Source organism: Vombatus ursinus, unplaced genomic scaffold, assembly GCF_900497805.2.
Source record: "Vombatus ursinus unplaced genomic scaffold, bare-nosed wombat genome assembly UNPS02014778.1, whole genome shotgun sequence".
Lineage (NCBI taxonomy): Eukaryota > Metazoa > Chordata > Mammalia > Diprotodontia > Vombatidae > Vombatus > Vombatus ursinus.
In genome coordinates this window covers 37,639,576-37,656,525 of record NW_020954556.1, presented here as the reverse complement: position 1 = coordinate 37,656,525, position 16,950 = coordinate 37,639,576, and the positions used below count along the sequence as shown (strand labels likewise).

At 38.8% G+C, this 16,950-nt stretch overlaps 1 protein-coding gene across 5 annotated transcripts in view; it reads left to right on the top strand.

Moving 5' to 3' along the window:
• Positions 1 to 16,950, top strand: part of SPTBN1 (spectrin beta, non-erythrocytic 1) — a 270,149-nt gene that overhangs the window by 150,012 nt on the left and 103,187 nt on the right. For all 5 annotated transcript variants that reach the window (XM_027865230.1, XM_027865232.1, XM_027865233.1 and 2 more), the window contains one exon: positions 15,183 to 15,334. In XM_027865230.1, coding sequence (XP_027721031.1) covers positions 15,183 to 15,334 — 152 coding nt within the window. The remainder of the gene's footprint in view (positions 1 to 15,182; positions 15,335 to 16,950) is intronic.

The window sequence follows — 16,950 nt, the reverse complement described above, 5'->3', positions numbered from 1 at the left end:
TGTGTGTGTGTTGTAGACCCCTTTGGCAGTCTGGTGATGCCTCTAGTCCTCTTCTCAGGGCAATATTTTTAAATCATTGAAGGACAGGGGCAGCTAGGTGGTGCAGTGGATAGAGCACCCGCCCGGAAGTTAGGAGGATCTGAGTTCAAATATGGCCTCAGACCAAACACTTGACACTTACTAGCTGTGTGACCCTAGGCAAGTCACTTAACCCCAATTGCCTGAAAACAAAAAAACAAAAAAAAAAATCATTGAAGGAAATGCTGAATTTCAGTTAAAGGTTAGTGAAAATAAAGATGTAATTTTTTTTTCTCATCCAAGTTCAAGAACCCCCTGATAACTATCCTCAGTCCCTGTCTTACGAACACCTGATCTAATCCAACTCCTTCATTTTTTAAAGGAAGAAATTGAAGCCCAAGAAGTTACCTTTATTCCCTTCCCTCCCTCCTTTTTAGAGTTTAAAAAGTGTCTACGTTGCATATAAATTGGTGTCCAGTATTTTGGTTTGGCATCAACATTGAAAAGCTCCAGTTAAAATTCTATCAACATATATTTCATCCCTGACATATTGTCCAAAAGTTGATTTACTCCTGTGAAAGGAACTATGTTGGCTCACTTAAGAGACTTTAGAGAAAGATCAGTGTTTATTCTTTTGTGTTTATATTCACCTAATTTTATAAGTCCCCTTCATGAGAATAATGGTCTCTCCCAGTGATGACTTTTTTACTATCTTCTATCTTTAAGAAATTATATCATTCTTTATATTGGCCTGGCAGTCCTCCATTCAGTATGATAGATGAGGCTTTGTGTTAGTTCTTTGTCTGGAGATATTGCTCTATCTCAAATTTGAATATCCATACATTCTTCCAGGGCCTGCTTTATTTGAGCAAACACTGGTCTGTCAATGAAAGGTAAACCAATTTCATGGTGATGTGTGGTGATCTTTTGTTCTTTTTCTTTAGTCTTTTTTGGGTTGTCAGACTTTGTGAGAGTGATCAAGCATCCTCAAAAGTATGTGTGTGTGTGTGTGTGTGTGTGTGTGTGTGTGTGTGTGTAAGTTTCATATATCATCGGGTTTTTTTGTTTCTGGTTCAGATAATAATACCTTCTTAAAATTTGCAAAGTGCTTTCCTCCTAGCACCTCTTTGAGTTGGAGGTATACAAGTGCTATTCTCCTTATTTTACAGATGATGAAACAGAGACCCAGAGAGGTTGACTTACCCACAGTTACAAGTAACTGTGGCTAACAAGTAATCGATCTGGGACTCAGACCTAGATTTCCTTATTGTAAGTCCACTGTTCTTCCCACCATATTACCATGAATTACTCTGAATTGCTCTTTCTTCTGGCATACTTGTTACACACAGGAGAGCTTTCAGAAACTGTAAGTTAGAGACTGGAATTTTTGAAATTGTTCATTATTGTCAACATCATCCCCTCTCTGGGCATCTGTGTGAAAAAACTGAAGTAGAGCAATGTGAATGCCTGACGGTAATGTGACTAATAGCCTGTGAAAGAAAGTTCTGTTTATCTTCCCTGCACTGCTGACCTGAATTCTTATGGGCCTAAGAATTCTAGAAAGCTGGCTTGGAAGATCGACTATCTCAAAAGCGAAAGTTAGGAGTTTTAAGGACACCCTATTTGATCCTCAGTTACCCTCCTTGGTACTTGATTTCCTCATCTGAGTGAAATGAAGGAGTTAGATTGGATGGCTTTGGAGGTCCCTTCCTCCTCCGGATCTGTTTTCTTTGCTCCTGGATTGTGCTTAGCCCTGTTGTGTGGATTGTGAGGAAAAAACTTTTTTTTTAAACCTATGGAGGACATGAGAAATAAAATGAACTGAAATCCTCTCTCCATAGAATTCCATATTGCTCCGAAGTCTGATTTAGACTGAGAAGTGAGGAAATGGAGTGATTTTGCTGAAAATTGATGTGGAATTTTGGCATAATTGATGTTCATCATTTTTGAGCAGTTAAGTTTCGGAGTTAACTTTCTGGTTTTGTCTGGAGTGGTCAGCATAGTGCCTAGTACATAGTAAGCTCTAATTAAATGGTTATTGATGGATTATAGCCTCTTGAGGGGAGGAGGCAGGGTGAAATTTTACAATTCTTCCCTTCCCCCACTGTTCTCAAGTATCTTAGTTTCTCTACCAAGATTTTATCCTCCCCCCTTGGTCAACCTACATTAATTTTAGCTTGGTAGTTTCATAATTAAAAGTATAGCAATTTGCTTATATTCAGATCCTGGCTGGAGTTCTTGGGCAGCATATTTTACTTTACTTTATTTTAGGTTTTTTGGAGACAGTTGGGGTTAAGGGACTTGCCCAGGGTCACACAGCTAGTGTCTGAGGCCATATTTGAACTCAGGTCCTTATGACTCTAGGGCTAGCATTCTATGCACTGCGCCACCTAGTTGCCCTGGAAGCGTAATTTAGCAGATAGAGTGTTGGACTTGGGAAGACCTGCATTTGAATCCTACCTCACACACATGTACCAGCTGTGTGACCTTGGGCAACTTCTTGAGCTTCACTTTTGTCATCTGCAGAATGGGGGTAATGATAGTACCTATGTGACAGGATTGTCGTGAAGACCAAATGAGGTAACATGTAATTAAATCACTTCATACATGGGAATTTTTTTTGTCTAAAATAATAAATCTTAGAATTTAGTCTGTGAGTCTGTCTCATGTCTGATACAGTGTTCATACTAGGCAGCCTGAGGAACCAAAACTGCAGTGATATGACAGGGAAATTTCAACTTAAAACCATACCCTTGTATGGACGCCAAGGTGTTGCCAGACTACTGCATTCTCCAGTCAGAGAGACATCCAGGCTCATATGTTGGCAAGAAAAAGAGGTTCCAGCTGGTGAAGGACTGGGTTCTGATTTTAGCTCTAGACTGTATTAAAGTGACGTGTGGAGAGTTTATTTGATCTTTTTTGTGCTGTGGTATGAAGATTTGCATGGCATCCTAGTGGCCACTCACTTTGCAGTGAAATTGAAAGTGTCCCTTAGCCTATAAAGCTTTTCGCTAGGGAGTACAATAGAAGCTTGCTGATTTGAAAGGTGATTATAAACTCTGTGAGGTCAGGGACTGGTGGATGAGTTATCCTTTTTATGTTCCTAGTGCCTTACAGAATGCACTGCGTACATATTGCTACCTGACAAATGTTTTGTGAATTATATTTAATTGGAAAAAAAGCATGAGGACAAATTGGACCATGGTTATAATCCAAAATTTGTCAATACTCCTTGACAGAAAAGTAAAAATAATTGGAGTGATCTGATTCTTGAGATTTTCCAAAGGGACCTGGAGACATTATGTTCTTCAGCCTTATCTATACTACCAGGCAGATCTACATTATCTTGTTCTTATCTTGTATTTATGCAGCGCTTTATGTAAGTAGCACATTATGTTAGTAATCAGACCTCACTGTAACTCAGGCTAGTAAGTAGTATACTTGTCCATTTTTTTTTTTTAAGGAAAAATGCTGTATTGATGTTTTTTGTCTTTATATTAGTCACTTGGCACTCACCTTTAGTCTGTTAAAAATAATTTATTAAGTGCCTTCTGTGTGTCAGGCACTAAGCTAAGTGCTGGGGATACAAAGAAAGTAAAAAATAGCCCCAGCCCTCAAGAAGCTCACTTTCTAAAGAGGAAAAACCACTAGGAAACAATTATGTATATATGCAAGATAGATAACAGGGTTAGTTGGAAATGATCTCAGAGGGGAAGCACTACCTGGGGGCAGGGAGAAGGCAGGGCCCAATAGAGCTCTTGCAGAAGGTGGGATTTGAGCAGTCTTGAAGGGTGCCAGGGAAGCCAGAAGATTGAGGCAAGGAGGAAGAACCTTCTGATATGATGAGGGATAGCCAATAAAAAGGCATGAAGCTGGGAAATGGAGGGGAGAAAGAGCAGCAAGATAAATATCACTGGATAGTAAAGCGTATGCAAGGTAGTCAAGTGTGAGAAAATAAAAAGATAGGAAAAGATCGGAAAAGACCAGGTTGTGAAGAGCTTGAAAGGTCAGAGGGAACACTTAATAAAAACTTTGTGAGTTACTGAGTAGAGGAGTGACATGGTTGGATCCGTGCTTTAGAAAAAAACACTTTTGAGTGGAGGATGGACTGAACTGGGGAAAAAGTAGTCTAGTAGTTGCAGTAGGCCAGATCACAAAAGCTTATATCACAGAGGTGTCTATATTAGAGGAGAAAAGGGAATGGAATGAAACCCATCCACTTCTCCTGCCCCACCTATATGATATTCCATCCTAGTAACCCCCTATTTCTCTACTGTGAAGGAGTTGATACATTTTGGTGTCTTTTCTCTAGGATGGTCATTGTTTTTTCCATTACTTGGGGTTCAACTCTATTTTAGTGATAATGTTCATCTGCATTGTTGTAATCCTTCCTTCTCCTCCTCTTTCTCCTTCTCTCTTTTCTTTGCTTCACAATAATACTCCATTACATTCTCCTCTGTGGCCTAGGAGTGCTGGGTGCTGTAGGCTGTGGAACACAGAGTGATACAGTGGAAAGATCTGACACTGAGATCAGAATACCTGGATTCTAATTCTGATTCTGACACTACCTTTTTGACATTAGGCCAGTCACTTACCACAAGGTAGTGGCAATCTCCCTGGGCCTCAGTTTTCCCGACTGTGAAGTGAAGAGAGGAGAAAAAGGAGAGTTGAGCTAGCAGCTCTCAGAGGTCCCTTCGACTTTAGATCTGTGATCTTGTATGTTATTATTTTTTATTCATTGCCCAAAATATTGGCGTTTTAAATAGCTCTCCTGTATTGTTCCTTCCTCTTCAGTTTATGTTTCCACTGTGACTTTAGTCAGAAGAACTAGGTTGCACTGATTACGACTTCATGAACCAGCCAATGGATTGGGCCCAGTGGATTGGACGACCAAGATCTTATGATTTGACACCATTTTCTCATTCTGTCTTCCTGGGCTTGTCTTAGAGCTTTAGTGTCTTCATTTCCTTTCTTTCAAAATGGAGATTAAACTAACTAGACCTGGAATAAATATCCTAAATAAGTCCAAAGCCCGGAGTTGGCCACTGAATGGTAGCTGCAGCATGATATGTTTTGTATTTAAAAGACAGGATGTCAAACCAGAAATATGTACTGTTCAAGCTATTTGGTAATATAAAGTTGAATAAGAGTTAATTAATACAGTCTAATAAAGGGACATTCCCTGTTGTGTGCATATAATGTTGTGTGGTTTGTTCATTTTGGGTTTGTGTATCTAATTTAGTCTGTAAGAGTTTAAAAGTTCATTGACTTAAATTTTATCTGTGTGTGTGTATGTGAATTAATATAGGTAATATATATAAACTAACATAAGTAATTAGGTAATCAATATAGGCTATGTCTATGTGTACATGAACATGTGTAAGTTGTAACTAGAAAAATGGTTGGAAGCCCTTAGAGTAATCTGACTTAGAGAGGGAGGTGTCTTCCTTCAAAAGATTAACTTCCTTCCTCTTGTGGCCTCAAGATAACAGTTTGATTCTGCATTATCAATGCAACCAGTTGCCTGTTTCCTGTTTCCTGCTCTATGCATTTTGCATGTTGTATTTTCTGGTCTACTCCAGGGAAATAAGTTTGTGTATGTGTGATGTATTTTTCCCTTCACCCCTTCCCTCCCCCTCAAGCTGAGACACATTTGGTGTCCCCTACCCATATTCTTTTGTTTTACATTTGAATGGGGGAGAGAGGAGGAGAGAGAAAAATCTAAAAATATTTCTCTAAAGGAATTCATCAAAACTTGGTGTAAGATTTAATTGTCTGACAGCTGACCATGTCTCATGAAAGTCAGCTCCTGGGGTGAGTCAGCTTTAAAATACTCATTACAGTTACATCTCTATGTATATTTTTGCCAGACTTAAATTGGAGTGGCCAGTCATGGTTACTGCTAAACAAATAGGACGCTCAATGTTTTAGTTATTTGATATACTTTTTAGCTTGAAAGACAGAACCATAGATGGCAGTTTTATCTGTTAGTAGACAAATGAGGAAACTGTTGCAAGAGAAGAAGCCCAGTTGTGAAATGGGAAGAAATATTTTATATTTGCAGCAGTGACTTTTAACTGTTTACTTCCTTTTTTAAAAATATATTTCTTCTAAAAGTCTTAGCAAGGTGGAAAGATTTCATGGTCCATCGAGGTAGTAGGCCATGTCCATAAACCAGGAGACATCACCAGAGTTGTGGTCTGAATTTTTTTTTTTTTTTTAAACACAGTTCATTGGCTATCTGCTAAGGCCTGGATGATTTAGGATGTCTATGGTAGAGGAAAGTACCTGCACTGATGAAGATACAGACTATTATAGTGTCACATTAATAACATGCAGGCTTTATCAGTAGAAACACTATTTTGATAGTTGTACTCTCCATCGGTAAGACCACATCTGGAGTTTTGCATCAAATCCTAAGCTCCCCGCTTTAGCATGGGAATTGGTCAAAATTAATTTCAAATCTTGCTTTTGTCTCATTACGTACTTCCTTGGATAGAGATGGCAGGGAGGTGTCCTGGGACAGGGGAGATAGGGGCTGGTATCAAATGAATTCATGTCTTCACTATATTATGTATGCCACCAGATACAAAAGGTAGCTTAACTTGAAGATGTGAGGATGTTAGGAAAGGACAAACATGGAATCTGTCCATGAGAGGGAAGATGAAGGGTCTGAAAATCATGTCATCTGAGAAATGAGGTGATAACTGGAGTTCTTTCAATTTTTTTAGCCTGAAGAAGTTTAGGGTGGGGGAGGATTCTAGAAATAGAGTGTTGGAGATCTAGGGAACTCAGAAGATATTTGGTGAAACAAGAATCTTATTTAGAACAACCAGAATTATATTGGAGTGGGAGCACCTTTTTCCAGGCAGGCAGTGCCACTTTTGGATGGTTCTCTTAAGAAGTTTTCCTTTATGTCTAGCCCAAAATCTACTTCTCTATAACTTACCTATTATTCCTATCTGTTTATTGGGACCAAGAGGCAGTATGGCATATCCTTGGCCTTGGAGCAAGACTGGGTTCAGATTCAGCCTTAAACTAGCTCCATGGTCCAGGCAGGTCATTTAACCTCTCTTTGAATCTTAATTCCCCATCTGTAAGGGGTAAAGGGAAAGGTACAAGCATTAATTAAATACCTACTGTGTGCCAAGAACTGTGCAAAGCATTTTACAAATATTTTCTCATTTGATCCTCATTTGTAAAATGAGAGGATTAGACTAGTCAGTCATTAAACATTTATTATGCACCTACTATGTGCCAGGTACTGTGCTAAATACTGAGTATACAAAAAGAGTCAGACTAGTAGGCCTTTCTGGCTCTAAGTCTATAATCCTAAGTCTAATCATCTTTCATAGGATAATTGTTTACATCCTGGAAGACTATTATTTTATCTCCATTAAATCTCTTTTCCAGGTTAAAACGTGACCTGTAAAGTTCTCGTTCCTTCAGCCAGCTCTCATATGGCATTATCACCTTCACTGTCCTGGTCAATTTCTTGTTCTCCCTTCAGCTTATCATTTGTCTTTCCTGAAATACAGTGCTTAGGGTAGAATAGAATATGCTAGATGGAATCTGACATTGGGCAGAGGAGCTTTTTTTTTTATTCTTGCCACATCAAACTATTGACTCATGAGCTTAAAAGTTCTCTAAAACTCCCAGGCTTCTTTCCAGACAGATTGCTGTCTAGCCACACATCTCTTATGGTCTACTCAAGGGGTAGTTTTTTTTTTAACCCTAGCTTGAAACTTATGTTTATCTCTATTAAATTTCATCTGATGTTCTAGCCTATCAAGACCCTTTTAGATACTGACTTTGTTATCTCAGTCTTGGCTGTAGCTGCATATTTAGCATGTCATCTTTGTATTCATCCAAGGTATTGATAAAGGTATTAAGCAGCATATTCCAAAGAAGTAATTTTGAAGTAATAGGATAAAGATGTCCAAAACTATACAATAGCAAAAGATAGGAGTCAAGAATAATCTGTGGGCAGCTCCATTGGTTTCATTGTCATTAAGATAATTCTCCATATTTCCTCAACTTTATCCTATTGCTTCCTTGCTTCATCCTTCTGAGTAAAATGTCCTCCTTACCTTCTTTCTCTAATGAATTCCTATCAACCTTTAGAGTCCAAATCAAATGCCATTGTCAACCACTCAACTGTGCTAAGTGCTGGGTATATAAAGAAAGGCAAAAACAGTCACTGTTCTTGAGCTCAAAGTCAAATGAGATCTATCTATATATATGTATGATATATATTGATATGTGGTATTTATGTGATACATGTAAATATGTGTAAATCTTATTTGTACCTAATTGCTTGTATGTTGTCTTCCCCAATTTATATCTATATATACACAAATATCATATATCACATCATGTAGTATGTGATAAGTTGGAAACAACAACGGTAAGGCCACTAGCATAAGAAGAAGAAGAAAGGCTTCTTTTAGAAGTTAGGATTTAGCTGGACTTGAAGCCTGGGAGGCCAAGAGATGGAAGATTAAGAAGGAGAGAATTCCAGATATGGGGCACAACCAATGAAAACGTCCACACTCTGGAAATGGAAGGTCTTATTCCAGCAGCAGCAAGGAAGCTAATGTCACTGGATCACAAAGTACCATAGTATAAAAACACTGGAAATGTAGAGGAGGGGCCAAGTTGAGACAAAAAAATAGTTTTTTTGGGAGGCAATAAATACCAAGATAAGCCTAGTGACAAGAGACTAAAAATTGAGGGCCTTGATTTCCCTCTCTAACCGAGATTCTAAATGACAAGACAGAGCAGTTCTACCATGTCTTACTCATATTATTATGGGTTTTTTTTTTCTTAAATTTTTAAGTCATTTTTAACTTAAATACAATATGAAAAAAGATAAAGAGTAACATTTCCACGTACACAGCAGAACACAGAGGTGATTCAATATAAAACAATAAATTTCCATTTCAAACTTTACTTTTTTAAAAACCTGTGTAATAAATGCTACACATTGTTTTCAAAGCAACCTAGCTCTTCTGAGCTTTCTTCTAAGTTTTCTTTTGTTCTCTGCTGTGTACTTTTTATTGTTTTTTTCCCTCCTTCCCTACCCTAGAGAAGGCCACAATTAAACATGAATATATATATATATACACACACACATAATCTACATATATATATATTACATTTACATATACATATATGTAAGACCATGCTATACATATTTCTATTTGTCATTCTTTTTCTGAAGAAAGATAGCTTGAGTGGCAAAGTCTGAATTTTAAGTCTAGGTCCTCAACACTTTCCATGTACTGGTTTCCAGCTGCCCCTTACCTCCAGTCCTAGGCATAATTTGAGAAAGGACATTTTCAGAATGAAAATGGGAAGATGTGCAGTCTTGCTTTCTATGTAAATAGCTTCCTAAAATCCTGACTGCCACCCTTGTCTATGGGGTGTTGCTAGCTGAGGAAGACAAGTAGGTGGGATGATGTCAGGGAGCTAGATGGGACAAAGATGGGTGGAGCAAAGAACACATAACTATGGGAGCTTCCAGATAGGTTTTTCCCCCCCTTTATCTCCCTGTCTTTACCAGAAAGATTCCTATGTACAAGACACAGCACTCCACTGCAGAGCACCAGCTGTAGGCCACTTTTTTCAGTCTCTCTTAATCAGTTGAGTATTTTCTCTGGCTCCTACATGGGGCAGAGTCACATTGGGGGTGGGAGTGGGGCTTCCCATCCTCAACTTGTGCTTTTACCAATCCCTTTGGCCCCTGTCTTTCTCATCTCCTTCCTAATGAAATGCTTTTCACATAATAAAATACTTTTATTCACCAGAAATGGGCATGCTTAACAACTTGCACAAATGGTGTGCACTTAGGCTAGCTTTACCACCATACTGCCTAGCCAAACTGAATTATTCTGTGTTCCCAGAATTTGTTCCATTGCTTTCTTGCCTCAGTCCCTTATCAGTCAATCAACATTTATTAATTATCTACTACATGCCTGTCACTGTGCTTAGTGCCAGAGATACAAAAAGAGGCAAAATACAGTCTCTGCCCTCAAGGAGCTTGCAGTTAAATGGAGGAGACAACATGTAAACAAATATATCCAAGATCCCTGCTTCCCTTTTTCATTTTTTGAATTGCTACCCATTCTTTAGTGCCCAAAACAAGTGCTACCTCCCACCACCACAACCCAGGTCAGGTAGGATCATCTTTCTTCTTCTCAGACCTCACAAAGTACTTTGTTTTGTTGTACTTGTCCAACTTATTCTCTGGGTCCTCCCTGTGAGCCACATTAGTGCAGATCAAAATCAGTCCTCACCTCATGCATAATGTGAGATTCTTGGCTGCTCCTCTTCTAAATCCTCCATGGTTGGAGGAGGGTCCCTCCCTTACCATGTATTATTTCATTTTATAGTAATGTGCAGCATCTCTCTCCTAGGCTGAATGATGGCAAAGACATCTTCTAACTTTTCCCCTTGGGCACCTGGCACAGTGTTCTATTATATAGTATGTGTGTTGGCTGAAATGTTTAAAATTAAGCTGAGTTTCCCAGACCTTCTGAAATCCCCTTTTCAAATCCTGGTTACTCACTAGATGGTTGTTCATCAGTAAGTTTGGAAGATCAAGAGAGAGAGGGAGAGAGGAATGACAGAAAAATAAGGAAGAGAGAGTAGGAAAGGATGAGATCCAAAGCCCGTAGATAATGAAGCCTGTTTTTCCTTAAAATTAGAGCTATGAAGACGTGGAATGTGCTGCCTTAGACAAGGGTGGTAGTAGGTTCCTCTCATTGTAGACCTTCAAGCAAAAGGCTGGATGACCCTATCTTGGGTTTGGTATGGAGGAGATTGTTTTCAAATATGAATCGGATAGATGACTGTCACCAATAGGTCCCTTCCACCTCCCAAGATTCTGTGAATTCATTTCTGTATTTCCTTTGTGTTTATTTTTTATAAGCTTGGAGGTGTGTGTGTGTGTGTGTGTGTATTTCTATATAATTTACCTCCAGTAGAATGTAAGCTCCTTGGGAGCAGGTACTGTTTCATCTTTGTCTTGCTAACACAGTACTTGGCACGTTAGTAGGCACCTAATAAATGCCTGATGGAATAAATAGTCCCGTTTTTGCCCCCTTTGGCTCTGAACAGTCATAAGAAACTCCAAAAGCTCCTAGGGTTAGGATGCTTCATTCTCTACTAGCTTCTGACCTCTGTGCTCCAGAGCACATGACCCATCCTCCAATATCCCTTTGTCATTTTACCTCCTTATAGAATAATTACCCTTAGGGGATGAGGTTTGGGGTTTGACTACATTTCCTCTAGGCTGGGAATTATGGGGAAAGATTGTCTTTGAAACTAATGTTTTGTACTTCCCTAATCTTAACCTAAAAGAAGCAAAGGTTCCCTTTAATGTTAAATCCATTCAATGGATTGACAGTTGGCAGAAGAACAAATATTGTGCCGTTTCTTAGAAACATCTTAATCTAAACAGTTTCATTTTGATCTTGTTTCCTGGGCTTGGGAGAGTCTGACCATATTGCAACTGTGAGGCTGAACTAGACTTTAAAGTAGGCGATGCTATTTTAAAGCAAATTTATTTCATCCTCAATGTACTTGACAGGGGCCTGATTTGCTGCCATGGAAAAGCTAAGACCTCTTGTCACAGCTGTCAGAATTTACCTGGGACTGCTTTCTTGAGATGTGTCTCAACAGGGCTTATCTGGTTGCAGTTGTATTATTCCTCAAGCACGTTGGATGGAAACCATCAGCCTCCCATTTAAAAAAAAAAAGAGAGAGAGCGCCTAATTATTACCTTCTATCATGACCATTATAATATATAACAAACTAAAGCTCTTTTTCTTCAATAATTCTGTATTGCCTTCTCTTACTCCTCCCTCCCCTGCCAGAGTTTCTTTTCTTATAGTTTGACCCACACTTTTCTCTGTGTTGTTCCCAATTCCTTTATCTTGGGGCGCCTCTGTCTGGTAAGTCTGTTCCAGGAGAGCAGATTCAAACAGGTGGTTGGACTCTTTGGATGTCAGCTCATACCCTCTGTTACCAGGTATGCAGCTTTAAAGGTCATACTGTGAAGGCTTCTTTCTCTTTTCCTAGAACCAGGGAAAAGGACTTAGGGTTGGACAGTTTCCACAAAACAGGCTGGACAAATCCATAGCAGAATTTCTATTAAGGATAAGCCATTACTGTTCATTTACCCAACTTTGTAAGAGGGCAGGTTACTTACAGAGCTGTAAGGAGAAATCCAGTTACCTTTGGGGGAGCTATAACCAGGCTGACTTTTTCCTGATGTTGCTGTGTTTTTGGTCAGAAAGCAAATAGTGCAGAAGAATATGTCAGGGACCCAGGTCCCAGTCAGTCTTTCTTTTCTCTTCATTCATGTAACCATGTCACTCAGGCATACAAATGCTGAATTAACATTGGTTGAACTGAATTAAACAAATATTTCTGTGCTTATGGCACAAAATACACTCTGTGCTCCAACACAAATAACTCCAGAATTGGTCTCAGCTTAATTTTGTACTTAATGTAGCAGTGGGAGACTAAGGTAATTGATATGAAAGGGCAAGGAATGGGAAGGTTTTGTGTAGGTGAGTGGGCCAATTTATAGTTTATTGGCCAAAAGCTATGAGAACACTCCGCGTGATTTAAACAATTTGCCTTCCATAAAGGGCCCCAAGGGCTATAGTGCAGATGGGAGAGGGTTAGCCCTGAGTTTCCCAAATGGAAAATAGTAGAATATTTAAAATTTTCAACCTAAACTCCTTAATGAATGGAACTGTTAGATATTTCTTTTGGCCAAGGGGCACTATGAGAAAAAGGGTTTTGTGAACTAAAAAAGTTGGGCAACCTCCAGTGTAACCTGTAGGTGTGCCTTCAGAATAATAGGATTTAGGATTTTAGAGCTGCAAGAGATCTTAAAAATTCATTGAGTAGAACTACCTCATTGGAGAGATGAGAAACCTGAATGTTGAGGAGGTTATGACATGCTCAAGGCCATGCTGCTAACTCATTAGAGAGCCACCACCACTACTACTATCCTGATTCATGGTTCATCTTTGCTGACCATGTTTTGGAATAAAACAACTGAATTAGAGTACCAAAACTCAACCAGTTTTTCTTGTTTTGGAAAACAAATTTGATTTTCATAAAAAGTAACACTGCTGTTAATATATAATGGGCTTATTATTGTTATTTCAAATGAATTAATAAATATTCTAAAGCTGATCAGTTTTAATTTCTAAGACAGTAAATGATGATGGCTATAATCCACATTACACGAGGTCTTTGGGGTTCTTATATAGGTAATTAGGTGGTTCAGTAGAGATAGAAAAGTTGTACTTGGAACCAGGAAGATCTGAGTCCAAATTTAGCCTTAGGTACTTGCTGGTCTGTGATCCTAGAACTTCACTGTGCTTCAGTTTCCTCATCTGTAAAATGGGGATAACAATAGCATCCACTTTCTCAGGGTTGTGAGGATGGCATTTCAATTTTTGTAAATTTCAAAAGTGCTGTATGAGTGCTAGCCTTCATTAAGAGTTTGAAGAGGTCGTGAGACCAAAACTTTGAAAAATGCTGTCCTAAACTGTCCTGGTCTCATGTAATCATAACTTGACCACAAGTGAATAGCACCTACACACAGAATCATTGAATGTTAAAACTAGACTTCATAGATCACCTGATTCAATCTTGTCATCTCTCAGCCCCAAAAGGCTGGAACTTGTCCCTACTTTCATAACTGCATAGTGGTAGGACTTCAGTAATTGATAGTGCTTATGGCTGAGTGAGAAGAGGACATTTGGCTTTCAGGAGTTCTGTGTCAATTAATAGTATGGAGAGTGAATGAATCTGCTTTGTACCTAGTAGTGAGCACAATCCCCAAAACATAACAAGTATTTCATAAACAAATGAATAAATTGAATTTTGGAAAGCATCACTAATTGAGTGAAGGAAAAGGTATTTATTAAGCATCTACTACATGCCAGTTACTTTGCTAAGTGTTAAGGCTAGAAGTATGAAATCAAGGCAGTCCCTGACCTCAGGGAGGCTAACATTGTACAGTTAGAAGCAGTATGGTATATTGAATAGAAATTTAAATTGCAGAATATGTTCTTACATCCATTCCTTATGGAGAATTTTTTATACCAGTGAAATCATAGGTCCTGTTAAAAAAAAAATGGCACTTGGCTCCTGATCCGTTGATCCTTTCTGGCTTCCTTTTAGCCCAACTAAAATCTCACATTCTATAGGAAGTCTTCTCCAACCCATCTTTATTCTAGTGCCTTCCCTCTGTTAGTGGTTTTCTATTTATCCTATACATAGTTTGCTTTGTATATATTTGTTTACATGTTTTCTCCCCTATTAGATTGTAAGCTCCTTGGGGGCAGGGACTGTCTTTTGCCTCTTTTTGTATCCCGTGTCTGACACCTAGTAAGCACTTAATAAATGTTTATTGATTGGATATTGAGGTAATAGTTTCTATCAATATGTGATGTACCCAGACTCTTTTATATTCTATCCCTCAAAGAGGTAGGGAACAATAAATTGCTAGAGTTCTTCTCCCATGTCCCTCTTTTTTCAGTTCTCCAATTTGGCCAACCGCTAGTACAGCGGACTGCATGTAGTGAGAATTGAACAAATGTTTGTTGAATTGAATACTTAAGAATTTTCAGTTTTATGAATTGGACATTATAATACAAAGAGCTGGGAGGCTTCTTGGTTCAATGGCAAGAGAGCTGGCTCTGGAGTTAAGGGACTTCCCTCCATTCAGATCCCACCTCTGACACCTACTACTTGTGTAACTTTGGATAAGTTCACTTCATGTCATTTCCTCATCTCTACAATGAGGGGGGGGACTAGATGCCCTCTGAAGTCCCTTTTATCTTTAAATCTAAGATCTTAGTGTATTCTCTGGGAAGGGGTAGGAGTAATAAAGGGAATGAGAGTGTTAGCAACCAGTTTTTCACTTTCATTTATTATGGATTATCCTACTTCTTGACTTTCAGACAAATGCCCTGTAAAGAGGTGGAAAGTAGCCATTTTAGCATTTGGGTTTATTGTACTTTTATGAAACGGCTCCTCAGAAGAAGAGTGCAAGCCCATTGCTTTGCAGAGTTAATTGTACATGATTGCCTATACTGTGGTTGAAGTTCCATTTTTTCCTCCTCTTTTCTCAGATGAGCGTGAGGCTGTACAAAAGAAGACTTTTACCAAGTGGGTTAATTCACATCTTGCCCGTGTGTCCTGTCGGATCACAGATTTGTACACTGATCTTCGAGATGGACGAATGCTCATCAAACTGCTTGAGGTTCTCTCCGGAGAGAGACTTGTAAGTGAGATTTAGCTTCATTCTGGCATTTCCTTTTCCACCTACAATTTAGAAGAAGAGTATTTTAAAATTATCTGTAATTTGTGGCACCTTTGTCAGGACAAAAAGTGCTGATGGGTGATGGACTGGGAAATGGACAGTAAATTTTTGAGTCCATAATGTCCTTGAATATGATAAAATGCACTTGTTGTCTTGGCTTACAAAAAGTTCCTGCTTTAGTGAAATTATAGTTTGGTTGATATGGGTAGAAGCAACATTGTATAGTAGATAGGGAGCTATTCTTTCAGTCTGGAAGATCTGGGTTCAGGTTATGCCTTCGACATGCATGTACTGTTTGAGTGAACTCTGGGCAGGTCATTTAACTCAAAGTTGCTGATCTGCTTTGGTAGACTGAACTTCAGCAACAAAATTACAGCTCTCAACACCCAATAGCGCCCCCCCCCCCCAAAAAAAAAAGACAAAACAGTTTAGTGTTGTAGAAAAGTGCTTTAGCTATGATATGAAATGAGAGGAAAAGCAAACACATTGATGCTGGAAGAACTGTGAATTGGTATAACCATTCTGGAAAGCAATTTGGAATTATGCAAATCAAGTGGCTAAAATGCCCATATCTTCTGACCAAGAGATTCTCCTGCCTACGTATACCCTAAGGAAGCCATTGACAAAAACAAAGGCCCCATATCCTCCAAAATATTTATAGCAGCCCTTTTTATAGTAGCAAAGAACTAGAATCAAAGTAAATGCTCATTACTTGGGGAATGATTAAACAAATTGTGGTGCATGAATGTAATGGAATATTATTGTGCCCTAAAAAATAATGGTTGTGGTGAATACAGAAAAGCATGGAAAGATTTATGAACTGATACAAAATGAAATAAGCAGAACCAGGAAAACCGGGTACATGATGACTACAACAATCTTAATAGAAGGAACAACAACAGCCAAACAATTGACATTGAATTTTATAAAATTAAAATGATCAGGATTGGTCCCAAAGAGGATAAATGAAAAGATAGTGCCTATCTCCTCTCCCCCCTTCCCCACCTCCTGCTCCCCATCCTTCCTTCCTTTACAGAGGTAGAGGGTCCATGAGTATGGAACATTGAATACAATGTCAAGAGTTTTCAGTATGTTGATTGATTTTGTTGAACTTGTTTTGTCCCCTATTCCTACTTTTTAAGAGATGGATCTCTGGAAAGGGGAGGAGCATAGAGAAGGCTATAGGAGAAATTAGATGATATAAAAACAAATGATATCAAGAAAACTATTAAGAAAGCTTTCCCCAAAAAGTTTAGAAAGGGGAATAGAAAAACAGGGCGACTTTGATACCACCCTGTCTACAAATTAAGTTCATAGTGTCCTACACAATCCCTCCCCTTCTGCTTTTGTGTGTGTGTGGGGGGGGGAGTTATTTGTATATTGGAATGTCTTTTTCTTGATGGTAAGTTCATAATAAAAAAGGGTTAAGGAACTTTAACCATTTGCCATCTGTTTGAACTTACTGGGTAAATCACAATCTCCCTGGACCTCAGTTTCCTTATATGTGTGAGGGGGGTTGGCCTAAATGGCCTCTAAAGAGTCTTCTACCTCTAAGTAGATGATTCTGTGCTTTGGGA